Genomic DNA, 27,884 nt, shown 5'->3' on the forward strand with positions numbered 1-27,884 from the left:
TTGTTTTTGTTTTTTTTCTTCACGACTACTTTAAGTTTCCACCGTGACGATCCAGAGTGTGACTCTTCGTGACCGGCGCGCCGTTCCCTGCAGTCCGTCACCTGCTTGTAATGTACGCTTCCTAATCCGCCCTGTTCAATGTCAGCAGTTCAGATGGGTGCAGTTCGTATTTTTATCAGCTTCAATTAGCGCGAGTATCCGGGCTGGTTGGGAGATCTCATTTCAGTGCTTGTGTCTCTTCAAATGCGACTGAAATGCAGAAGGATTTCAGGATGTGGCCGAATGGATGACAACGGTTTTGGCGAACTGGAGCACATTCGTGGGTTCTTAGCAGATGTAGACAAGTTATTCCTAAGCTTCATTATTATTGAAAGCCTTTTCTGAAAGCTGAAGGTGACATATGATCTTCAAATACTAATGGGAGAAATGCTGGGGTTTTATTCTGCTTTGTACGACATCAGTCGAGTAATTTGTGTTGTTTGGTTCACTGAGCAACTCTGGAAAAACCACAGCGCTGTGGTTGTGCAACTAGTTTAATGTTTTTTTGGCAAACCTCTTAGGAATTATTTTTGAAAAGTGTTCATTTTATTACCTAAAATAAGAATATTAGCCTAAACTTAAAAAAAAAAAAAAAAAATTCAGGTGTACACTAGTGCACTTAAGACTTTGAAATGTGATAAAATAATAAATTTCTACATGAACTGAATCCTGAACTCGTATAAAGAAGCTATATATTTAACCTTTTCATAAAATATAGTGTAATGGCAAAGTAAATTCACTTCACATTTTCCAAACTTCTTAGCCTGTTTTACGTAAATGTGCACCTCAAACATAACAATGAGCATTTCTATAAAAACGACCAAAATATTCTTTAGTTATGTATTATACTGACCTGTATGTATCTCTGCCATTCTTTGTACTTCAAGTCTAAAGTATAAAGAGTAACTAAAACTTAAAAAAAACAAGAAAGTGGAATTACGTTGTGCTTAGAAAACAAACAGGCTAAGATTTTTTTTTTCTAGTGCAGAAATAGTTCATGCTGTTGAAATGCTTTCAAGAATATAATGTAGCATCCGTAATGCAGGCAGGGCTTTTTATTAGCCAGAGGTACATAACATCTACTTAAATTGACAAGATAATTTTTAATCACTGCATAAAACAGTTTATTTTTTTTGTTACCATTTTTTTTATACCTGTAATACACCTGTGTGGCTGGTCATAAGTGCTAAAAGAATTTGTTGTGATCCCAATAGATGGCAGAGAAACGGAGTGAAACACTTCACTGAACTATATGTAGGACCACAAAATTCCTCAATATTTAATATTTAGACATTTTTCATGGGATTAAATGAATATAAACCAGTTGGCTCAAAGCTGGATTTTTAAATTTACTTGGGGGGGATTCATATGGTCTTGACTAAAACAACTAGATTCCATGAAATTACTCTTGAGTTTATAAAATTCCTCAATAACATGCACACATTGCTGCTTATTGCAGGGGATGTTGACTCACCCCCCATATCAATTTGCACTGCAAAGTACATCATTATGTGCACCAGAGATTTCTCTAACTTTTTGAACCCAGAGCTCAGTATTTAAGTCACCCAACTGTATAAAAGAAAGCAAGTTTTGGTGCTAGCAGTATATTGATATATTTGATATATGACATTAATGTTTAACTTGCAAATAGCACATGGAGGTCTAAACAAATATTTATGCTTGGATATGAATCAGTTTGTATAAATTAGCCACAATTTCCAGTTTTATGTTGTAAATTCCCATAATTTCCAAGGAAAGTGTCTGGGTATTTATTACCATACATTTTCTAAGCCTGTTCAAGTTCACCATCAACCCACACAGATGTGAGAAAATGACTTGGTAATAAACTCTCACCAAGGTGCAATAATTTATAGTACTTTAATCACTCAAACAACACATGCGAGAGCAGATTTCTTAACTCAAAAGGTAGCTTAAAGCCACAAACATGGAAAAAAAACTTTTAAAGAACATAAGCAGACAAATTCTGTTCATTCATCTTTGAAAATACATGTATACACCTCAAGGTTTTCCAAAAAAAAGTGTATATTCAAAGAGTTCTTAATAGCATGTTTAAATACTTGATAAACTGATTCAAAAATATTGACTAAACATCAATTTAATTACAATTCCAAGAGCTACGACACATCAATCTTCTCTGCATGTACAACAATGCATCAACACATATATTCATCATATAGTTACTCCTATGCTGATTACTTGACTTCAGTAGTATCAGAAACTGAGAAAACTGGGAAGTGGAGTCATTCATGGCAGAATTAATGCAGCGGACAGGAAGACTCTTCCTGGCATTAATAGACCGATAAAAGATACAAACAAAAAACAAAAAAAACAAGCAAAACCTAAATTCTTAAAAAAAAAAAAAAACAAGCTAAAACACTGAGTATGTGTTCTGTAAACCTGAGCAACTCAGTGCCGTAGCGTTTGCATGCTCTGTGCAGATGGACAGTCTTCGTCAAACCAGATGCTCCTGTCCATCCTGACACACAATATGGTGGTCCTCAGCCTCCACATGGCTCTGTGTTAATTAAAGAGCCTCACTGATCTGTGCGGCCCTCGGACCCTGCAGCTGATTATTGGCTGCAGCTTTTGGGGCTGTTTTGGACGTGATGGAAGCGAGCCCAGGAAGAGGCGCGGTGCATCATGTGTGATAGGGGCGAATCGTTTGAAAGCAGAGCTGTGACAGCTGAAGCTGGAAGCATGTGTGAGGCATGTTTGTTTTGCATTTACCCCTCCACCGCAGCTGTGTGCACTGTCCTTTTCCCAGAACACCGGAACACACAGACGCCCTCACAGCTCGCCCTTCGTTCAACCCCTCAGCTAAAACGGAGGGGAGGGGGCAACCTCATAAAGAATACACACGCACACACATACCCTGCAAATTTCACCACAGAGTTTAAGATAATGCAGATGATTTTAGAGTGATGTCTGCTGACAGATTATGGCCTGTAAGCTGCTGCTCCAGCCAAACAAAAGGGAAAGTTAATGGGGTTCAGTTTGGGGAAATCCTCTGCCTTTCGACCCGGTGCAGTATTTCAGATTGACTTTTTGAGAAACTGAACATCTTTGTTATTGTTTAAGCCGGGGATTAGCTTTCTGGTCACAGGAAATATGTCCAACCCTATGCTATCAAACTATGGAAAACTTCATTTGTTATTTCTGTCACTAGAGGAAGCTGTTGCCAGGGGGAAAGATATTCTTTATTGTTAAGATATATGAATGATATCCCCAGTGAGATCTGAAACATTTGGCTAAGTCCATCTGACTTTTATCTGTCTATTCTCCTTCCTGTATCTAGTAAGTAATACCTGTCGTTTTACTCTACACTCAGTTTTAAATAATTGATAAGCAGTCTGAGTATTCACTGAAGGTAAACACACCCTTGTAAAAAACAACAAAAAACAAACAAAAAAAAAAACCTGTAACAACTGGTAAATTTAACTAAAGGTCTTTTCAACAATGACAAAAAAAAATCACTTAATTGTCCTAGGCTCTATTATTGATGCCTTCCTGTCTTTTTGACTGTTTTAAATTTCTTTTAACATAAAAATAACAATTCTTTCTTCGATGAAAAATATGTTATGCTAATTTTTTTTAATTTGGTATAGCACAAAATTTTATTAATTTCTTTATGTGGAAATTGACTGATTTCTGTTTCTTTGTCATAATGAAGAAAACATCAGACTTTTAGTCAATAACAGGCCAAGAGACAACTGGCCAAGATTTTCTTAACCCTGTTTTAATCAGTCACCTGTATAATTAGTCTTCACTAAAGATTATCATCAAGTCTAGAAAGGACAATGTTTTACAATGAGGAGTCAACCAAAAATGTGGCAAAGGTGGTGTCATGCTGCGGGCCTGAAGCATAGATTTGACAGTACAAAAGCATAATGACTTAATAGAAAACTTTATTAAGATCTGCTCTATGTTTAGTATCTTTAGATGCTGTTCTACAATGATCTCCTTTTATTTGAATCTGTTTGCAAAGATATTTTTGGTTCTGTGCTTCTCTTCAGTGGCAACATTTCGAACCAGGACTGTTTATCGGGCCAGTCGTTTCTGGACTGTGCTGAGCTCTTTTGCCTTTCCTTCTTTATTGAAAGGCATTGAACCTAACAATTACACCCACACTAAAACTCTGCCAGAATGTTTTTCTTATATGAACTTCAAAGATTTAGACTTTTTGACAGGCTTCTTTCATGCGTCACTTGAAATGTAGATTACAATTAATAACTGTGTTATTGTCACATGGCCATCCCCTATAAAGACGTTTTTCAATTAACAGTGACTTTGATGCTGTAAGTACTTTGATTAGAGCAACTAGAAAAGAAAAAAAAGATTTTAAAAAATACCTAAATACCTTAATAACTTAACTGCTTTGACAGCTAGACACATTCTTCTTGTTGAAAATCCTTCAAAGTTAAACAGTGACAAGTCCTTGAAAAGCCTCAAAGCGTCAACGCACACTTTGCAATCTGTGCCGGTCTTCTCTCTTTCAAACGTGAGGGATTGCTTGTTTCTGTGTTATTCCTGACAGTCTGATTGAGTAGAGGGCGCTTCCTTCTCTGAAGCAAGGCAAGGGGCTCTGTTGAGTCCACTTATTAGAGAAAATGTCCTTTTTGGAAAGAGAGGCGCGTCTGTTTCAAGGCTCCAGAGAGTCCAGCAGGCCTGCTGTGCGGCCTCCCCTCTCACTTCCTCGTCCATCGCCTCCTCTCTGTGGGCATCAGCAGGCCCACTCAGTGCAGCAGGTGGATCTCCCTTCTCGATCATACTCGGCCTAATCATATCTCACCCACTCGACATTTAGATGTGAGGAAACAGAATCGCCTACGGGTTTAGGCCTTCCTAAATTTGCACTAGTAATTGCTTTGAAGGAAAGCTGTGCTGAATGTGAGGAGCTTCTTGACGTGATGGATGTGCAGGATGATTTTCTGAAACGCTTGTTTTTCTTTACAGTCCCCGGTATTTCAGATTTTAAAAAATGTGCTAATGCTAAACATATTGTTGATGGAAAAAAAAAGAAGAAAAAAATCATTGTGGCTTAAAAAAAATTAACAATGACTTTCAGTTTTTTTTTTGGTTGATGTATCTGTAAAAGTACAAAGAATTCAGAAAAAAAATTCTACAAAAAAAATTAAATAAAGTAAAAATGAAAACAGCACCAAACTCAAAACGGCATACACTTATAGCAATGCACAGACAATAAACGTGGGCAAATAAGTGCATGAGAGAGTGTTTGAAATCCTCCTCGTTGTCTGTATTTAGGACCACACAGCATTTCTTTCTATCAGGCTTTTCACACCAACTTTCCTCCAGCAGAGGCACTGAAACCTGGCAAATATCTGCCAGTCATCTCTGATGCTCATAATCATTTTTGTTGCAGCATTTATAAAGGCACTCACTTCTTTCTGCAGAGTTTTGACTTTAGTGCCCCTAGTTCGCGTAAGATCCCCCCATCCAGAGTGCGTCGGCGCATCATGTTGCCCAAGAAATGGCAGCACTGTGCTCTTTGGCTTTCATACGCAAAGCAGCGATACTGGAGGATTTGCGGTCGGGATCCATGTTGAGATCGTATGCGTTGATACCTGCGGCCATGCCAGGAGAGCCGCCAAACAGGCTGCCCATGTGAGGCTGTCCAACATGTCCCCCGGGGCTCGATACGCCCAGGAAGTCAGAGACCCCACTGGCAGAGTGGGGGTGTGGGGTCATACAGGTGGTCACGGTGTCGCAGGGAACAACGCAGCCAGGGACAGGAGATGCTGCACTGCTGCCGCCGATCCAGGAGGGGTTCTGGATCTGAAAACATTGTCAGGAAGGTAGAGGTAGAGGTGTCATAAGAAACATTTTTAAGGTGTTTGATTTGTCATGTTCAGACAAAATGATTACACCTCTCTGCTGGTTGTTTATACAGTAATCTTATGTTATGGCCTTCACTATAATGAGTAAGAGAGCTAGCCTGAGTCTGGTCCAGCCATCACTGAGCCACACGACTAAAGAAGCCATTCAAAGGACTCATTTGTTCTTTGCTGGCTGCAAAACAAATTGTCCCTTAGGGTACAACAAAGTTTATCTTAATGTTAATCTTGCTTTAGCCAAGCATTTTGTTTCATTGAGTGAAACAACAAAAGACTGTAAGAAAGTATGCAACAGGACATGAGAGAATTTAGAAGGAAAGCCCATGCATGAGTTTTGGAGAGACTGATAAGGTGTGCGTCAGAGTCAAGGTTTCAAGAGCGACTGCACACAGATGCACAGTATCAAGAAAATGAACTATAGCTGTTGCATTCCTTGAATTAGGCCACTTTCAAACCAACATCGTTGCCAGTCCGTCATAGGACAACACAGGAGAAAATAACCAATCATGTACAAACTCCTGGGGTCAGTTAAGAGAAACCAGTTCATCTAGCATGCACTTAACACAAATAGAGTTATGAAATATATTATTCGTTTTTTACTGATTCTATAGAACATGACATTTTTGATATTTATGATGATACTCTACTATACTGGGATGTACCAGTAATATTTTAAGACACCCCTTGCTAACCTAAAGTCTGAAAAGTTTTATTGGTTATTCACATGAGTTCAATCAAAGGGGAGTATGTTGCCATAGGAACGCATAGCAGCAAACTGCAGCCAGCTAATATCAATAAAGCTGATGTCTGACCCACAGCGTTTAGTATAACTCCATTTTAAAAGGATATTTTTATGTTTTCAAATAAACTTGGAATTCACTTCAACATCAGTATTTCAAAATCCCGTGTCCGTCTAATGAAAGCTGAGTTGGGCCATTCTTCACTGTACATAAATCCACTGATGAGTTTGCTAAACTTGTTTTCTAGCTGTAAAAAAAGAGGACCAGGTTTGGCTACATAAATCGATACAAAAGTGAAAACAACAAGAATGACCAAACCTGAACTCAATTATCCCACTCTTGTTAAAACAAAAATCTCCAGTGCAGACTCCTGTTAGCACTCAATAAACCCCAACGTTTTTTTTTCAAATTTATCTGTTTGGACTGTTGTGTTTTGAACACGGTGTAAAAAGTTACTCCCGTACCTGTGCGTAGTTCTCAGGACGCGTCAGGAGCGGCAGCTCGTAAGCAGTTGAGAAATGTGTTCGGACCTGCTGCATCTGACCAAATCGCTCCCTCTTCCTCCACTTTGCTCTTCGGTTCTGGAACCACACCTTACAAATAAGAAAAAAACAAAAGTTTATACATCTTTCAAGAGAGCAAGAAGTTTGAGGTGAAGTTAAAATGAGTCTGGAATGGCAGAAATGTAGTGTTACCCAACCCAAACACACTTTTGCTTGAGCTCCAAAGGAAGTACTTTTATCTAGATGTTTTAATTGGGAATCTGATTCTCATGAAAAAAAAAAAAGCCCACAACCTTAGTGTGAACTCACAAGTCACAAAATTGCAACTCAGACGCAATTAAAGCTGTGCGAGTGTGACTGAGGCGGAAGAGGAGGTGGATGATTTGGAAACAAATTACTACAGACATTCACATGTAGTTTGTGGCTCTAGAATCATCTCACCAATGCTTATTTGTTGTCTGACCACACTGTGTTGCGTTTTCTCTTCCATAATTGTCTTTGACATCTAAATCTCATTGTGTTTACTGCAAAAATTAGTGTGTTTGGCTTTCCAGTAGAGAATCTGACAGTAATCAAAATGTGTTTTTTTCCTCTTGTTGCCGTAATCATCATCTACCTTTTCTTTTCTAAACAAATCTAGACATCTAAATTTAAACATTTGGTTTTATTGTCTCCTGAAAATGTTGTCTCTTCCATTGATCTTACCTTTTTGGACACAACTCAAACCAGACTATTTTTTCTGGTGCTCTCCTGATATCATGCAAAACGGGGAGATTGAAAAGTGAGATGGGATGATAATTGGTGTTTGTTTGGATCTTCCCCTTTTAATTTCCTGAAGCCTAAAACCTCTGGCTTTGAGACGCAGTCTTCTAAATTACGAAGGCACACCGATTTGAGGCCATAATCCCTCTTTCCTTGATGTTTGATATGTCTTCTTTTGAGCCTAATCATCACCACCCAGTCGGAGATGGTTGTCTCAAGGCTTCTTTATGGATTTATTGCAATGATCGAGCACGCCACGTTCTCCCTCAAATCCCGAATCCATGAACATCTCAGTTTTTGCCCCGCTCCAAGTCTGTTGGCTATTATGCAGCTCTAACATATTTCTATGTTGCACACACTGCCTTGTGACAGTAATTGGTAAAGACCTTGACAGCTTAAGTAGCTGGTAGACTCTCAATGAGCCTTTATTTATGTTACTGCCCCAGAGAGAAAGAGCAGAGAAATACCAAACTGGCCCCAGCAGGAGGGCTGTACGGGGGCTGAAAACACTTTGAAGTGGGAGCGCGGCTCAGAGGATTGATAACCCGCCTCTGCTGTCACTCATTTCACCTTCCAAACCAAGTAGGAGAAGAAAAAAAAAAAAAGGGGGGGGGGTGGGGGGTCTGCTGAGCCCTGGCTTCAGTTTTCCAGCTCCCATAAAACTCTAATAACATAACAGGAGGATGTCTGACCAATGTTTATGTTCATCATCAGCTATTTTTGTTCTTATTTTCAACAAAAAAAAAAAACGCTCTAAATGGAGCCCTTGATATTCCCTGTGAGGTCATCAGATGCCACCTGCAGACTGAGGTTAAAGAGATATACCATGAATGTTTACTGTTTTCATTTAAAACTCATTAAAAATACAATTTATCCAGTAAGACTTGCAGCAGGCTCTCCTGTGCTGTTTGCTGTCAAACTTTTATCGATATGTTAAATTCTGCAACATGTGTTTGTATGTTGCCTTTTCTTTGTTCCAGCATCTACAAAATGGGGATAATGGCATCATGTTAATTGTGCCAAACACCAAACATTAGTCTGGTTCAGTGTCAGACAGAGACAAACAGCTTAATAGTGCCAGTTCAAATTGTCTGTGCTAAAATGACTTGAAATTGAAATGAGGATGACTTAAAAACACTACTTTTCTTCTTGTTGCTAAAATGGTTTCATATAGTTTCACATTCTATCTTAGTTTAGCAGATAACTTCACATCATAACATAACATTGAGGATATTCCTCGGCTCTTTAAGCTGTGCTCCGAGCGTCTCGCCTCCTCTGCCTCTCTGTAGGTGGGATCTGCGTCTCGTCTTTCATCTATAATCTCACGTGGACACCTGTGTTTCCCCGGTGAACTCTACGTCCGATACCGTCGCGGCTCTCTGGACTATCAGAGCTGCAAATCTGAGAGATGTGATGCTACTGAAACCCCTGACCTGTGACCCCCGACCTTCGCATGTAGTGTGTGTGACTCAGATCTGAATTCACCTTCTTCCTTTGAAACCCTGAGACTGCAAAAGCAAACAACGGCAGGCCCTGGCGTTGTTTAACAAAAAGTCCCCTGTTATTTGATGTGCGTGTATGTGAAACATGAGCCGGTGAGATCAGTTTGCTCTCCTTTCTTTTGTGAGAAAAAAGCTATATGTTTTGAAGAATGCATTTTTTATCAGAAGTTTAGGGTGTTCTAACATTTCTTTCCTCCAGATGCTGACCTGATGAGTTTTTTTTTTCCCTCTTGCATGCAAATTGAGAGGAGCACAAAACCCTATCCTCTGGCTGACAAGGCATCCTGTGCCTTTTATCTTTTTAACCTGGGTGTTTAAGAGGACTGCTGGGAGAGCCGACGACTGTAAAGCTGCATCCATCTGCAGCGGGCAGGTCAGTGATGGCACGAACTGCAGAGCGGCATGCCTTTCAGACTCTGGGTTGAGTTACGGCTCTGGGGGCTGCACAGATTTCCTGTATTTTCCGCTCACCATTTCAGCTCATCGTGTGGGTGATTGTTTTTGATCGGTCTCTTATCTCATCTAAATTGACGGGTGCGGAAAGAACGGAGCCAGAATTTAAAATATGAGGCTTGCTTTGGGCCGGAACTTGAAGTACGCGTATAACAGTCGCTGACCAACCAACGGAAACCCATGGGAAAGGTTTCACACCTCCTGGAGACCACAGCAGGGACACATTCTTGTCTGAACGGGTCTTTAATGAAAGAAAAACAAGGAAAATCCAAGGGCTTTGGTCCTCATCCACATGCACCACACAAAGGCACGGTGCAAGAATATGGCGGGAGGTCTCCTTCACTTTCTCTGATGTGGGAATGCATTACAGCAGTTGTGACCAGTTTCTAAGCTAATTGAGCCTAAAAGGTCAGAGGGGCGCTGTGAGCCTCGGCTCATAGAGAAACTGACAGGAGAGATCTTGCAATTTCAGGAAACTAAATGTTGAAAGTGCAAAGGGATAAAGCCATCAAGACAATCCTATGGAAAAACATTGCAGAGCCATGTGTTGATGAAAGTCTGCTCTCTTTAAACTGCACATATGAGGCCCAGGCAGCTCAAACCTCAGCCCCCCTGATCCACCCTGGGCCCCCTGGCCTCTGCAAGCTCTCACTCCCCCACACACTCTCTCTCTCTCTCCACTCCCACATTACTAGATAAATCTCTCATGTTGTTCTGTGAGTGACTTTATCTCTGCAGATGCTGAAGGGTCCAGGAGGTTTGGTTGTTTAAAGCCTTTTCTCTTGAGAGTTTTTTTTTTTTTTTTAAGCATTGTTTTCAGAATAAATGTACCCCACGTCCATTTAGTGTTGCGTGGGCTCTCTTATCTTACCTGCACTCGGGCTTCAGTCAGGTCGGTCCTCAAAGCAAGCTGCTCCCGGGCGTAAACGTCAGGATAGTGCGTCTTTTGGAAAACCTTCTCCAGTTCCTCCAGCTGGTAGCTGGTGAAGGTGGTGCGGTTGCGTCTCTTCTTGCCCTTGTTGCTTTCGCCACCATCGACTTTTTCCAGTGGACTCGCCAAGTCATTGCTCGGCGACCTTTCAGAGGCCGACTTGACACCCTGGTCCTTCACAGCCAAGTATCTGGAGTCCATTCCAGGTGGATCAGAGTCTGGGGCCAAATCAGAGTCTGTCAGGCCTGAACTGTCCTTACCTGCAGAGACAGGAAGTGTGTGAAACTCTTACACGCATTGTTTTCAAGCCTTAATGATTGGAATGAAACAACTCTTTGTAAATTTGTTGCTATTAAACTGAAGACAAATGAGAAAAATAGGGGAATAATTATAAGTGTAATGTATTGTAGTGGGGAAAATGCAGTGTAATTTTTAGAAGACAGAAAGACGAAGCAGGATATGTGTGTTTGATACATTTGGACCTGAAAGGTATTTTCATTTTTCAGGTGACCTTATTCTGAGTGCTCAGAATAAGTGAGGCCTTGTTGATTTCCAGCCAGATGGACTTTTACTGTATTCCCTCTATTTCCCATTTATTTTCTCTCCTGCTTCTTTCAGTAAAACACATATATATATATATATATATATATATATATATATATATATATATATATATATATATATATATATATATATATATATATATATATATATATATATATAGAGAGAGAGAGAGAGAGAGAGATAGTTTGAAGTGCCATCTTCAAACTATCTAAACATTCTTTTTGCAGTCATTTTTCAACACTTTTCTTGCCTTGGCTCACGTGCAAAAATCTGCTGAATATTTTGGTCGTAAATCCAACAAAATCTTCCAATGAAAAATCTCTGTGTGATATTTTTCTGATCTGGGGCCCATCATAAAGGATTTTCCTCCTGGGAATAGACATGGATCATCTCATTAGCTCTTTCTAATATCAAACAAAAGAAAACGAGGGGCCTTCTTTGACTAAACTTCCAGTAACGGGCCTCTGACAGAGCATTCAGAAATAATGATTTCTTTGTGGGATCAATATTTTAATTTATGAGGTCCGACAGGGCGGCATAAAGAAATTTCTCACTCTGTGCACTGAAATTTTGTTGTGAAATGTGTTGGCGCCGTGTTTAGCGTGCGCTTGTAAAAGTGTCTGCTTAACCCAGTAGACGACAGTTTGTTTTTTTCTATGATGTGTGAGTGAATGTTGCAGATTTCACTCCATGACTAAGACTTAACCACCAGCATTGTCCTCTACACTCATAAACACCTCTCCTTTTATTCTCTCCACTCAGTTGCCGTTTGTCGGTGAAAATGTCTCGGAGTGGCTAAAAAGTCCGTTTTTGCACCAGTATTATCACAAATAAATTGGGCGGTTTCTACAGATCCAAAAAAACAAAAACAAACAAACAAAAAAATCGTATTCTCCTTGTCGATTGCACTCACATTTGATTTCTTCATGGCTGCAGTTTAGCTGCAAAACCTCAGGCAGCTCTCTGATCATAAATTTCCAGTTTTGCCTCTGCCAGTATTCTGTTGTGAACTAGCAACTCCTTTGGAAACGTTGCCTGATCCAGCTCAAAGAAAAAAAAAGGACTGCTAATGCATCGCCTCGGTAAAACACATTCCCATCTAGGACATGGGAACAGGCTGCTCAGCGAGAGCTGTCTCACTCAGTTTCAGTAACACAACCTTTTATCAAATTATTTTTAGGACTGCTGACATCTAAAGCTTATCTGCTCATCCAACAACTTATCAAGGTAAAACTGGGAGATGTTTAGAAGTTCCTAAAGCACTTAAAATTTGCCAAACAACTTTATAATTTGAATTTTAATCTTCTTTAACTGACTTTATTGCTTACTTATTAAGCTGTAATTTAAATGTAAATCTTCTAGATGGTATGGATAATTTTGGGCTTATCTGTATGTATTGAACTTAGCATGTATGTTACGCCACAGTTATTTTCTTTGAGGATGTGGAGTAGGCATTGTGAGTACTTCTAAGTTCAAATCATAAATTAGAAAACACAAAGTTCCTCAAAGTGCCATTCTGGGTTCCATCTTTTCTTTTCTTACCTGTTTTTCTATTACATCAGATGATTTAACAGTTCAGGGAAGCTTAAAGTCAACTCTTCACTGATGATCTCCATTATTACTGCTTATTTATCATCTCCTGAGGTATAGAAATAGTGCTCTCATTAACTCTCTGGCAAGTATTAGACATGGCTGAATCACTATAATATACAGCTAAATTCGGACTGATAAGAAAAATAGCTTAAGCTTTAATTATTGCACCAGACAGTTCCATATCTACCAATAAACAGCAATTGTTCTCGCAGAAGTGCACTCTCAGTAATAGGTCTAATTTTTGATTATGCTTTGTCCCTGTGCCGTAATATAAAACAATTAATAAGAAACACTTGTACAATAAGTGCCAGGAAATTACATTTGTTGCAAACTGGGACCATTCCTGTGGACGTTAGTGTCATGAAAGTCACCAAGAACACCAGAAAATCAGGGAATAACAGAGACACACAGTAAGAGTGATGCAAAGGTTGAGGGAGAGAGAGGCAGCACCCCGGGCATCATTCATTCAAGAACCAAAAGTGGGTCTGACACCAGGATCCAAAATCAACAAGATGTCTGATTTTGAGACGATATAGAAACTCTTACTAATTCAGGAGGTGTTGAAGAAAACTGACCAGGAGCTGTTTTATGTTTCTTATATTGCTTTCGTGGAAATACAAAAAAGCGGAACAGGAAGAAAGCTTTTTACTTTTTTTCTTTTAACCTCATGGAAGCTTCAAATAAATTTTTTAGATAAAATATTTGTTGACATCATTATTTATTTGACCGCTTTTATGTACTAACATAACTAATTCTATAAGTTTACACAACTTTCATTATTATGCAGAAACATTTGGCCCTCTTGTGAATTTTCTCTAATAAACACATATTAGAAAAAAAATGCAGGTTCTAATATAAAAAAAAAACTTTCCAATGTTGGTTTAAACATTTGCTAATAAGAAGACTGCATGTTTTTGACTGACATCAACAAACCTTTGGTACAATTCTGACTCAACATCTGACATACATCATAGCATAATTGGTAGATTTTATTTGAAATGGTTGCTCTCCTGGTACAGATCAGGCTATGTGTCTATAGATGTTACTTCTAGTAGTGAGCAAAGTTGGGCCCGTACAAAGGCTTGACGTTAGTCTGCCTTTTCCATTCCAGAACCACTTCTGATATGTGTCTGGAATCATTGTTGCATTGAGTTGACAAATTGCTGTTGCCACTATATGGTTCAGGTGTGTCACTCCTAAATAACCAGTGTCCCTCCCCCTCAGCGACCACTTATAATTTATCTGGAGGCGCCCCTGCTCGCTCGCAGTGGTAGAGCTGTGCATGCGGTGTTTTACTTTATTTTTGTTTAGCTTTACAAAAAGCTTTATGAGATACAAAACTCTACAACATAGCTGGAGATAGACTCGCGGTGTACCTGATCACATCTTCTAATTGTGCTTCAAAGGGGGGCAAATGTCAAACTGCTGTTGCGTCATGTTTTCTTTGCTGGGACTCGTGGTCCCCATAAAGCACAAGCGCTCAGGCTGTTTGAAATCATGAGGCCTCTCTCTGATCAAAGGATTTTGCCCAAACAGCATCCCTAAGGTTTTTTGGCAAGACCGTGATATTGTAACAATCTCCTGCTTTTAATCCATTCAAATCTGTCACAGGTGAGATAAATATTAAAACCTCCTGCAAGGAAAGCCGTATATATGAACAGCATCGAGATGCAAACTCCAACAAAGACATAAGGACTGTATTTGGCGTTTCATCTCAACATATGTAAGACTTTTAAACGCAGCTCGCATTGAGGCAGAGACATCAGTAGAAGTAATTAGAATTTTGTTTCTGTCTGCTGAAAACGTTGACATAGTCTTCATGTAGAGAAATGACATAGTTTTTGCTATAGCTTTGCATGTCCACAGAGAAGATGCCGAACAATTAGGTGCTTAGAAAGTAGGGTATAAAAAGCAAAGAAAACCTCCATCTGACTTCACTGCAGTTGGTGTAAAAAAGTCTGATTCCAAAAGCAACATTTACATGTCTACCGATCTAATAATGACCTTACCTCAGTGTAATGTTGTGATGTTTGTGTGCATGTCAATGAACAAGTCCTTACGGGCTAGAAGGTCAAAACCGCCCGGACAGATATTACTGCTGCAACATCAAAGAGTAATTTTAACTGGCTGTAAAGCGACATGGCACCTTCCCTGGCTTTTTACTGACTGCCCTCTCTGGGGTCAGCTCACGGTGTTAAAAGAAAATACTATAAATTACACACCACATATTGATAGGGAGAGCGATAAACCACATGCTTACTAAACAGAAGACGAACTATCCAATGCATAATATCCATTTTATGGACTTTTAGATCCTCAAAGTCCCAGGATCTAATCTGAAAAAGCCACAATATTTTATCATCATTCATTTGTTTTATTATTATTATTATTATTATTATTATTATTATTATTATTATTATTATTATTATTATTATTATTATTAGTTGTAGTAGTAGTATTATTCAATATTAATACGATTTTTTACCACTAGAGGGGGACAAAAGCTGTTGGCAACCTCAACTTAACATCAACACACAGCGCCAGTAAAATTCTTATCATATTTAGAAAATGAGATAGCAACATAACATAAAACACAAGGAGAACATCATATTTCAGCTGAGATATTAGCATATTAAAAAAGGCTAGTGTTTATTGCCGATCCTCTTACCTCTCTGTTTGGTGAGCACTCGATATGTGTAAATAATTTTGACCTCTTCCAAATGACCTTAGGTATAATTAAAAAAATATTCACAAATCTAATTCTGTTTCTACAAGTTGTTTCTTTAAACGTTACAAAAAAACATAACCTTGATTTCAGAGATTATTTTAAAAATATAAATTCAAATGACATATGCCTTGCATCACGGCCGAAGATCTTTTATTTGACAATCTTCAAATATGGACAGATGACAACTAACATTCAAAGCAACATTTTCATGGAATATAATTTTGCTTCCTTTAATAAAAATGACATCCATCTTGTGCTGAAATGCATTGCGCGCTACGGCCTAAATTGAAATGAAAATAAAGCTTCTTCATCAAAGTACGAGAACAAACTGAATTTAAGAGCTACAGAAAACATTAAACCAATGCTTTTTGAACTGTCATGGATAATACAATATTATGTGAAATAAACATGCAGTCAATGAAAAAAATGTGATTAATTTAAATCTGCCTGACCACACACTCTTTCTCTCTCTCTCTTTTTCTCTCTCTCTCATAGTTTCCTTACCAGTATGATTTAAAATATTTGTTCCCATGCAGTCGTCCCAGCAGGAGAAAATTTTAAATATCTAAATTTTGCAGATTGAAGCTTAACTGTGTTTGTGTTTAATTGTTTATGTTTACAAAATCAAAAAGCATGTTTCTGAAAAAAAAAAAACAACAAAAAAACAAAGGAGATGATTCACTGCTTTTAACTAATGAGCGCATGAAGCCATAACAATTTTTATTTTTATTTTTTATTTTCTTTTTGCACTGTTTCAGGGAACAAACTAATTAAACTTCGACTGATCATCTTCCACAATGCATTCATTTCAAAGTCACGGCTTGAAACTGCAGTTCAATTTTTGTAAAAATCCACAAAAACAAACAGGAACTAATATTTATCCTCAAAGGCGATCTTGACGAAACCCGCTCACTAACACCAAGTGTCAAACATAAGGTGTCTAATTTCTCACGCGTTTCCTTAACACATAAAAAAATAGGAAAAAGAAAAACTACGAACATTACATTTTGTGAAGTGGTTTTATGTTCGTCGCTAACTGCTGCAGTTGAACAATGCCAAACATTCAAAACCTGTTATAAAGTTTTATATGATTTAGAGTTGGTGGAACCACAATGCCATGCAGAACAGCTACCCTCACAAACTTATGATTTTGACCTTGCTTCACTCTGAGCATTAAAACATTTAATTCGCTCCGTCTGCCTTACCCAGCCCTGCTTCTGTATGAGACTTCAGTTTACATGACACAGATTCGACAACACCAAAAGAACTCGTGGACTTCATGAGCATTTTTCTGTCCGGCTGCTCTCAGTCGGCCATGCAAACTGAGCCTAATGTAAATTATCCTGCCAAACTTTAGGCTAAATGGTAAAATGATCCCGAGTCCCTGTCACCTCCATTCACGTCAGGGACTTGCTGAAGCGTTCCCCCGGCCGTCCGAGCCGCTGGGCTGGTTCCCATTACACCCTGCTCCAACCAATCTGTACAGACGACTGTTACCAGGGGCTGAAGTGGTTGTGTTGGGGTCAAAAACTGGTACAAAGGGGAACTGAAAACCCCTGAAGAGTGACAAAATCTCAGGATGCTGAAATGATACCCAAAACGTTCTTTAAACGCTCAGAAGAACCAAAACATCCAGTCTGCAGGGTTATATCGGCCTAACAAAAGCAAAATGATAGCTGTTATTAGTTTAAATTGTGTCGCAAGTCAAATATGACAAGGGATCACGAGCATTAAGGAGTTGTAATAGGACCTGCTATGCTGTTAAACTGGAGGCCAATGCTGAATGCTGCAGCAAATTTTAACTTGACACCAAAGAGTTTCAACCTGAGTTTCAAATGATTCCTCTGCTGCAAGCTCAGAGGAGGACTCTCCCTCTTCTCCAAACATATGAGGGGCAGAGGAGCCAAGCTAAAGGTCAACACCCGCGGACACGGAGAGAAGACATGGGGACATCAAAAGAGGAAGTCTCTAGGGACACTGAGGTTATTGATGTTTTGATCAGTCTACAGTGCTCTAATCATAAATATAGATAGATAGATAGATAGATAGATAGATAGATAGATAGATAGATAGATAGATAGATAGATAGATAGATAGATAGATAGATAGATAGATAGATAGATAGATAGATAGATAGATAGATAGATAGATAGATAGATAGATAGATAGATAGATAGATAGATAGATAGATAGATAGATAGATAGATAGATAGATAGATAGATAGATAGATAGATAGATAGATAGATAGATTTCTGTAGTTTAGCACTTTTACAGTATGTTTTCATTCAAAATTAGCTGCACACTTTCATCTCATTTCCCAAAGTAGAATGTAACTGTGCAAAGTTCCTCAGTGTTTCCTTTATATTTTCCCTTCTGAGCAGCCAGACTTTCTTGTAATCTTTGGAAGATGATCTTAAGTGTTTTTACAAATGCTTGCTTGACAGAAGACACATCCTGGGAGAGATGTGTCTATGATTCTGAAGTCTACACAACATAGATTTTATGCTGCTTTTATACTAATGACAAAAGTTACATCGTATTAGTTACAACCAAACATTTTGACTGTTAGTTTTGACTACTAGGCACTTTTTGAGGAAAAGTTTCTGTCTAAAACCCTGACCTTAATGCTCTTGACCATCTGCCGTTTTGCTTTGGTGTGGCTCTCCAAAGTAATCATTTGCCACACTATCCTTAGTGAGTACTTCTAAGTTTTGTTTTTTTTATCCATTAATCAACTTCCTTTAAAACAAAAACTAATCCCATGAATGCTTGTTCTGCATATCGTTGTGATGCTATTGATGTGATTAAAAACCTACATTCGTCGAACGCAGTGCCTTTCACTCTGGATTTCCTTCTGCCCTTCTTGTAATTCAGTGTGCCAACGCACCGAGCTCTCCCCTCTCCTTGGTTACACTCAGCAGCGTGACTGACAGCCCGCTGGCTGTAAACAACGTGTTTAGTGATCCAAATGTAGGTAAATATTTGTCAAGCGGCCGTTCTGCTTTCTGTCAGACAAAAGCGTCTCAGTTGAAGCTGACAGCTTGCTGGTTAGGCAGCTCAGCGTTTAAACCATCTGAGAACATCAGGCTGCATATCACATCACCAGAGCCCATCTTTGATAGCTTAAGCCCCTTCTGGGTGAAATACATCTCTGATAAAGGAAGTGAACCGGCAGATGAAATATTTCAGTATTTTCTAGTACGGAACACAGGAGGAGTCATTTATCTTTTATTTATTTATTTATTTTCCCAAGCAGGTTCAGCATATTTTACTTCCACTTTTTAAACTCAGTCAGAAGTCAGTAAGGCCGTTCAATCATTGCGTAAAGCAGCCTCCAAGCCGGCTCTTATTTTTTATTTATCTGTTTTTTATCAGGCCACGTGAGTCGTTGTTTAATTTCATCTTTGCGTCTGTGATCTTAAACGCGATTAAAGTAGGAACTGTTCTGATCCAAAGCTTGAGGAGGTACCAAGGAGGAGGTTTGTCAGTGCGGGGTCAAGTCAGTGTGAGCTGGGGGGGGTGAGGGAGGGCTGGATGGGGGGAATAAAAGCAAACAAAAAAAGTTTGACATCTGAGTCGTATTAATGGCGGAGTTCCTCTGTCTTTAGGGCCGAGATATTTTTTCCTGCCTTTCCTTCACGGTGAATCCGCCGCTTAGCTGTAAAACAAGAATGCCAGACGAGCCGCTCTGGAGTATTTTAGACTTTAAAGGACCTGGAGCGGATGCCTTGATTTAAGAAACGGCATACATGAAAATATAAAATAATGATCCGGAAACTAGAGGTTGTAACCTATTTTGAATATTATTCATCTCGTAGGATGTGTTGCAAGCAAACAAATAAACGAATAAATAAATAAATAAATAAATAAATAAATAAATAAATAAATAAATAAATAAATAAAACTTTTATTTCGGTTTTTTATTTTATTTTTATTTTACGCCCCTGTCTCGCATCCTGAGTGTTTACGGTTTTTAAACTCAGCCTAACAAGTGCCTCGTTAACAACGTAATATAAAATTTTATTTCATCTCTTTTTACCGGATCTATATCAGGGTTAATGGGTGCTAAAAACTTAACAGCCGGTTTTAAGAGACCCACATGAGGTAAAAAGAAGAAGAAAAAAAAGAAAAGAAAAAAGAAAGACAGAAAGGAAAAAAGAAGAATTATCTCACTGGTCCTGACAAGATGGAGCCATAAAGAGCTACCAGAAGACTAAGCTGTCAAAACATCTTAAAACTGCTCTTCAGATTCATTGCAGGAATGATGAATATGCAGGTCGGAGAACTGCAGCGAAATATAACGCAAAAGCGCTCCGTCATGTCCAGAAATGTCCATTATTGAGTTTGAACTTTTGCTTTTAAACGTTTAAATTATTTTTTTTTAGTTTTTGATAGAGCTCGTTCTCAGTCTTTTTTTAAATGCAAATTACCTAAAAAGTTTTTCTTAAAATAAAAAAAAATGTTGAAACGTCAAAGCGTAAATGAGTTCGATAAATAAAATTAAAAAACAGCGAATATAATTGCCCTGTTGTGCAAAACAACGGTTTTGTTTGTCGTGCGGCTGATTACAGATTTGTGTACGTTTTATTATTTAAAGTAAACAGAAGTAAAATATATATATATGTGTGTGTATGTTTTTTTATTATTAGGCTATTATTATTTTCTACAACCAATTTAAGATATTTTAGGGCTCATTTCAGAATGGAGATTTTTTGAGTCTTTGAAATAATTCGTCTTTGCAGTTAAATCATGGTTTAATCGAGGATTTGCGTCGTTTTCGGGGAGAAATTGCAATCAACTTTAAAACATGCAGCTTCTATGTAAAAGACAGAAGGAGGAAAAGTTCCTAATTTCAAAGTCACCCTAATTAGTCAGTAATTAGCGCAGTTTTCCTTGTGCAAATCAATCTAACTGGACCCAATCAAGCCGCGCAATGACACACAAATATTATCAATTTGAACCTCGCCGCGTGTGTCATCTGAAAACCCGTTAATTCAATTGTCCGACTCAGCTCCAATTTTAAGGATTGTAATGCAGATTAGCACATTAATTGCGCCCTAATTTGATTTTGATGTCCAAACAGACAATTTGATAGTTTGAGGGACACGGAGGTCAATCGTCTTTATAACCAGGCTGCGCGCTCTGCAGCTGCAGGGCCATGTTTTGTTTTTTTCTGTTTCTCTTACGCGCTGCTGTCTGGTGTGTTGCTGCCATTCAGGAAGATGCTGTTGTAGAGATGACACGAAGAGGATGCAAGGCGAATTTTATTTTCAAAAACGACTTTTGGACAGACGGAGCAGCTTTTTTCTTATTGCTCCGCCGCATTATCCCATCCAGTCAGGCGGATTGTGAGGAAGCCGAGCAATGAATGATGGCTGACAACATCCAAACGGTTAGGTGGATTTTTTTTTGTTTTTCCTGATACAGAGTTTTAAATGTTCTACCCTTAATTATCATCTCTTTTTATAAGGAACTTTTTTATTTTAAATTTTATTGAAACCCTTGTTTTATTCCACTCACCATAGCACGGGACGAGCGCTCCGTTGTGTCCCCTCTCCGGGAGTAGTTTGTCGTCCGCGGGCGGTGTTTTGCAGGAGGACCTCTGCATGAAGAGGTGGTATTTGCTGAAAGAGCCGTGCCCAGCTGCGGCGGCATCCAATGACTGGCACTCCTGCTGGAAGGGGCTCCGGGACTTCTCTCCGTAAGCCTGACCTTTGCTGGACAGGAAGGCGGTGGAGCTGTATTTGATGTCACTAGCTGGAAATGTCCTAAAGTGGTCCGCCTGGTGATCCCTACCTTGAGCAGCAGAGGGGCTATAATATGAATCCATGGATGTCATGTCGCTGTATGGGACACAGGTCTCGGCGTTCATGCCTAAAAAAAGAGTCAAGGGGAAAAGAAGACCAAACTTTTTTTTTTCCCCTCTCCTCTTTTCCCTCCCTCTCTATCTCTCCTCCAGAAACCCCTTCCTCTCCGTCTACCTCATTCAGATGAAAACGCACCCGCACGCACGCATGCACGCACGGAGAGGCTGCAGCCCGCAGCAGAACCGCAGCTGGGTTTGGTTATGAAGCGATTCAGATCTTTTCCAGGAACCACTGCCGTTGACCAAACACTCCGAACTCCCCCTCAGGTTTGAGTAGAGTTACACAAACCTCCGTCTCCCCTCAGAGGATAGGACCCAGATCTCCCGGCCTCAGGGACCTCTCCCAAGTGATTATGCTGATGACATGAACGAGTTAGGTTGCTTATTTGCTAAAAAAGAAAGGGGGAGAGAGAAAAAAGCAAAACAGGGGCGTGGGGCTCAACACATGACATTAATGTAATTTGGAGATGAATAAAAAGCGATGGGTGACGGACAGCACCGGGGCGGAGAGAGATGGAGAGAGAGCGCAATTTTACGCTTGATTCGCAATGGTTCATCAAGGGCAAATTATCCATATTCCGCAGAGTGGGGCTTCTGAATAAAACTTTGTCTTTCAAATTTTTGAAAGAAGCCTTTTATGCTTTTAGAACGGATTTTAGTCATTGTCAGCCTATTTAATTTAGGGAGAGAACTAAACATGCGGGCGCCAAATAATCTGCGATTAAATAAAAGTATCGGTTTAATAATTCGGTCAATCGATTTATTAACAATTTTGTCATATTATTAAAAAAAAAAGACCCAGACCCTGGGTCAGAATAAGAAATACATGGCGAAAGATCTTTTTTTTTTTTTTTAACGCAGCTGATCAATTCTTTAATATTAAATTGAGGATATGACGTAGTCCACTGCTCAGACCCACAGCGTGCTGTCATCTGTAGCCTCTTGTATTCTTGCACAGCAGCCAAAGGCTGTTAAGATTCTGAAAATCAAGTTGAAAGTGGAATTATTTGTCGGTTTCATGATACCCAGATGAAAAAATATACATATTCAGTGCGCTGTGCAGTCAGTTTTGCGGAGCTCCTTGATGACTAAGTTTGGGAGAAACAATAAAATTCATATTTTAAATCATGCAAACAGCAATTCGCGTTCCCTCTTTTTCTCTCCGTGAAATTTAACAAGAAATCCACCAAATGAACCTCCACAAGCTTTGCAACAAAAAAAAATGTATTAGCTTTTTCAGAGGTCAGGATATTCTTTTTATGTTTTATAAAAAGTCAATATTTTTGAGCGAATTTGGAAAGAACCTTTAAGAGAAGCACTGTTGAACACCAGTGATAAAAGAGAAGATACACACAAGGCGAACTCTTCTGACAAATGTTTCCGGTCATTACAAGACTCTCTCCTCCATCTAAGTTTCTTAATTAATATTTCGTTTTTTATATGTAGACATAAAAGTTATTGATATAATCTATCAGACACACCATGTTCCAATACACGAGTTATGTTCTATGCTTTATAAAAATGTAATATATTGTTCAATGTGTCAAAATAAATGAGAAAATTAAATTAAAGAATCAAATAATCAAATAAAAATAATTATGAAATTTAATTAACAACAAAGTAAATACATTATTATTAGTAGTAGCAATAATATTGGTAAATAATAATAATAATAATAATAATAATAATAATAATAATAATAATAATAATAATAATAATAATAATAATAATAATAATAGTCACACGTATGCTTTTGTTGCAAAAAATGCATATCAGAGTTGCTTTTATTTTTGTGTTATAATTAAAATGAAACGCAACAATACACTGTAACATTTATTACATTTTATTTCTTAAATGCTTTTTCTGAAACAGAACTCAGAACTCAGAGCTCTGAGATCACATCCAGCCAAAAAGCAGTGGGGGGAGAAAAAAAAATGACATCCTCAAAGTGAGAATCTATATGCGGGCAAACTACACTGAAGACACAAATGTATTCACATAGTCATGCACACATGGTGGACACATGCACTCATACAAGCACATGTGTGAGAGGGAGAAAAAAGGAGAGAAAGCATGTGAGTGGAAGAGGAGTTGAAAAGTGCTGATTGCTTTTCAAATTGAGCCCCTGAGACTGAGAGGTGTCCATATTTCTCCTCTTCATCCTTGCAGCAGCACTTCCAACACAGCAGTGTGTGAGTGCCTCTTGGGGAGGGGAGGCAAAATGACTTTACAGCAGTTAGGTTTCATATCCTACACTCAAAACAAATATCTAATTACTCTCAACTCTGTCCATCTGTATGTCAGCAGCGTGATTTATGGCACAGAACCAGACTTAATAATCACTGGACCAGATTTCAGTCTGCAGGAGTACCGTGTTTCTGTTCGTCTCTGCTATTCTTAGCAGTGAGATGTTGTTAGATGGCATTCGAATTAAAAAAATATTTATGTTTTTTTTAGCGTTCTGTCACATGTTATACATAAAAACTTCTTTGTGACCTGCAAGATAAAAAGAAAAGAAAAGAAAAAACCTGAACAGTCAACAGAGAAAATGGCAAAGCTGAGATTTGTTGTTGTTTACCAGCAAGGTAGCTCCAAGATGTCTGCAACGCTGGAAATAATGGTGGAAAACAGAGTGGTTTCTATTTCCTTTGGCACATTTTGAGGTCGGTTCACACAATGGTCACAAGAAAACTCTTTTATGTCACAAGAAGGAAAGATTCTGCCTCTTTCTAGCTGTAATTGCTTTGTTATAAGAACCATTCATAGCATGTTCTTTCAAAGCCAAGGATGGTCAGTGAGGCAGTGGGAAGGACTGTGGTCATCACTACTTAAAAATTATTGACGTGTCGGTTTTCTGGCGGTGTGCATGAAAGCTTCCCTCCTGACAGAAGGCCCACCTGCAGCGAATAATAGAACACACACGCTAACACACACATTCACAAAGAGGCTATGTTCACGCAGATGCACAAAGAAGGCAAACCTTCCAACCGAAAACAGTAAACACAAGGTGTGTCTGTTTTGGAAAAGTTTGATATTCATCCAGATTCCTTTAAAAGGAGATCACCACTGATGACAGGGGTTAAACAACTAAACTTTGTGACTGAAGGGATTAAAAAAATGAGATAAAACTTTCAGTTCCCTTTTGAAACCTGTTTGTGTTTTACTGGCTTTTACTAGGAGGTCAAATAAAATTACTGCCATGAAAAAGGCACACATGCAGAAGAAATGTTAACTTACTCCATATGCATGCGTTAAAAAAAAAAAAAAAAAAAAAAAAATATATATATATATATATATATATATATATATATATATATATATATATATATATATATATATATATATATATATATTTCATAATTTTATGGCAGGTTTTATTCAAGCCCATTTTTATTCTAAAAGATCTCTTCAGTTCCAAAAAAAAAAAAGGACTGCATGCGTCCTCTGCAAAAAACCCAGTGTTAGGGGCCAAAATTGTTAAGAACATTTAATTAAGCCTGATACAAAGCACATATTTTCCATTCAGGGAAAGAAAATGTCAGCAGACAGTCGTCAGCTTCTTTTATAATGCTTCTCATCACCGGATTCTCCAAAACTCGATTGACTCAGCCATGACTAATTCTTTAGGAAGCCTGGCGTAATTATGTTTTATTTCATGCATTTTCTGCCCTTTCAGTAGAATATATAAAGACATTGTCTGAAAGGGTCAATGAGAAAGACTGTTGTCACAGTCAGTGACCTCAACTTGGCCTTTTATTGTAGCCTATTAGCAGATTTTGCATGCCACTAACCATGCTTTGTGGATATTTATGAATGTTGGGGGTTTAAAAAAAAACAACTGAAGGACATGGAAGAGATACGAGCCCACATCCTCACTGCTCTGACAACATTAAACTTTAGCCTCTCCGGTCTGAGTTTAGCCTGTGGCGAAGAGGCTTGATTGAGGCCTTTGATGGGCATTAATACACCGTGGAGAGAAGGCTTTGTTCGAGAGTGGAAACAAACATAAAACTGAAGGCGGAACAGGAAAGAGAGAGGCCCACAAGCTCATCTTATTTAATTTCACATAAAAGAGTCATTCCATCTCCATGGGGTCTGTTTACGCACCTCTGAGAATGAAAACACAGACTTTCTCGATACACTGGGGATCACAACACACTGTGTGTAAGCGCAAGCAAAGTAGCTCAGATGGCGTCATTGTGAACAGGCTGCATCTTCCCCTAATCTAACAAACTCCCTATTCACATCTAGGAACATTACAATCGTCCTTGAAAGTTATCAGAGTTTTATTTGGTAAACTAAAGTAAAGTAGTGCATAAATGCAAAAGGAAAGAAAATACTAGTTTTGAAAAAAATCTGAAAAATCAGTTTCCAATTTTATGGATTATATTCAGCCTCCCTGAGTCAACACTTTGGAGAGCCACCTTTCCGTGCAATTACTGCTGTAAGTCTTTCAGGATGTTTCTCTACCAGCTTTGCATTGGAGCAAAAATTTCTTAAATTGCCACGGATTCCTAGAAACTAGATTTAGGTCTAACATATGAAAATACTTTGATCTGAATCACTCCATTGTAGCTGTAGGTGGATATGTTGGTTTGTTGCTTGCTGGGATATAAACCATTCTCCCAGTTTTAAGGTTTTTGAAATCTTTTTTCCATGAATGAGCAACGTTCAACTCAGCCTATCTTTCTTCCAACTCTGATCAGTTTTTCGGTCTCTGCTAAAAAACGACAGCACGATGCTACCACTTTCAATTTCTTTAAATCAAGATTTGTGGGCAAATGTAGCAGAGTTTCATCAACATAACAAATGAAATTTACAAATTGCAAAATGCAAATGAAATATTTTACCAAGTGGAAGAATATAGAAATAGTAAAGAGAACTGAGCCAAGCACTGGATCCTGTGGCGCTCCATAAGTAAACATAAAGACTGATCATTTACACTTACCGTGATTGATTAAGACTTCCTGATCTGATGCATTTTTCTTAAATAAAGGTCTCACTATGTTTAAACCAGTATTAATTTATTATTTGATATTTCTATTATATATAAAAATGTCCCTGGAGGTCATACCAATACTCATTGCTGTATTCTATAATTACTAACGATGAAGCTAGGCAGAATGAAGCTTTACTGAGCAGACCCTGGCTCACTCAGACACATCTGAATCCAAACCAGAGTCAGAAACCCGAAGCAGCATCCCGAGACGTTTGACCATTAAGGCTTTAGGAGGATGTGGCATAATGTTTACACTGATTCTTTGTGAAAAAACCAGACTTAAATGCAACCAAGTGGCAGATGTTTCTTCACATTGTGGCCGGGATGTATGAATCATAATATAACTTCTGAGACTTCAGCAGACAGACTAGTATGACCTCCTGCACAACTGCTGTATTTAGATGAGCTTAAGTTTTTTCCGCTGCACTTTTCTCCATGTAATGCAGCCGTCCTGTTAAAAACCTTGTCCAGTCTGTGACAGTGTTTGTCGGTGCACAGTCATATCTCTCAAAAGTGAGGCATCGGCATGCACAATGCTCCTGAAGCGCTTTGGCTGCAGAAGCAGGAATGTTGTCTTAGACACTGATTAATGCACCGAATCACTCAGCAAGACTGTTGGAGCGATGTTGAAGTTGAACCTGATGAGCGCAAGACTGGTTGTGATGATCAGTAGGGTAAATCACAGTTAACCATGAATGCTTTTATTTTTTCTAATATTTGTATGTTTCTGAATAACTATCTTGAAAGTCATTAATAACTATTTCAAAACTACTAACTACTTTAAAGAAATAAAGCAAAACATAAATAGAAATTTCAGAGAGATGTTACAAATGATGGTACTTAATAAAATTGGGAAACAGCACACTGTGTCATTCTTAACATTGCAGTAACTTGAAAAAGGGAGCTAAATAAAGCTGAAGATTAGCTCAAGGTTTGGTGAGGGAATATCTTTGTTTCCCATTTACGGCTTTGTGTTCTTTTTCATATTTCTGTGGTGATCTTTGTGGGAATTAAACAAGGCGAGGGCTTGTTAAAATCTTCAGAAATACGAAGGCAATTATTTTTCCCAGTCAGCACAGCCTCATATTACTTGTTTTGTTTTTACAGCCTGATGTGTGAAAACGTGTACAGTGACATTATAAACATCAGGCAATTTAAAACAATAAATTTTTTTTATACAAACTAAACACTTTCTATATCGAGTCTTTGCTTTGCTGAATGTTTCTTCCTGCTAAAAGGAAACTGCTTCTCTCCACTATTCCCAACTGCTTAGGGAACAGCAGCTAATCATCTTCCTTTAATATAACCTTTTCCATTTGGTGTTAAATTA

The 27,884-nt window shown here is 38.5% G+C and overlaps 1 protein-coding gene across 1 annotated transcript; it reads right to left on the bottom strand.

Annotated features, from left to right (window-relative positions):
- Positions 1 to 1,898: 1,898 nt before the first annotated feature.
- On the bottom strand, positions 1,899 to 21,561 carry alx4a (ALX homeobox 4a). Its single transcript, XM_008405222.3, has 4 exons — positions 21,210 to 21,561; positions 10,744 to 11,063; positions 7,117 to 7,245; positions 1,899 to 5,853 (listed from the first exon to the last, which is right to left on the bottom strand). The coding sequence occupies exons 1-4, from the start codon at positions 21,559 to 21,561 to the stop codon at positions 5,533 to 5,535; spliced, it is 1,122 nt and encodes a 373-aa protein (XP_008403444.1). The 3' UTR covers positions 1,899 to 5,532.
- Between the last annotated feature and the right edge of the window lie 6,323 nt (positions 21,562 to 27,884).

Source organism: Poecilia reticulata, chromosome 3 (genome assembly GCF_904066995.2).
Source record: "Poecilia reticulata chromosome 3, P_reticulata-male-v2, whole genome shotgun sequence".
Lineage (NCBI taxonomy): Eukaryota > Metazoa > Chordata > Actinopteri > Cyprinodontiformes > Poeciliidae > Poecilia > Poecilia reticulata.

Excerpts from the sequence above, each read along its gene's own strand:
- alx4a (XM_008405222.3), bottom strand. The coding sequence starts at position 21,561 with ATGAACGCCGAGACCTGTGTCCCATACAGCGACATGACATCCATGGAT. Across the intron at positions 11,064-21,209 it reads AGCGCTCGTCCCGTGCTATG|GTAAGGACAGTTCAGGCCTG; the intron begins GTGAGTGGAATA and ends CTGTCTCTGCAG. Across the intron at positions 5,854-7,116 it reads GTCCTGAGAACTACGCACAG|ATCCAGAACCCCTCCTGGAT; the intron begins GTACGGGAGTAA and ends CAATGTTTTCAG.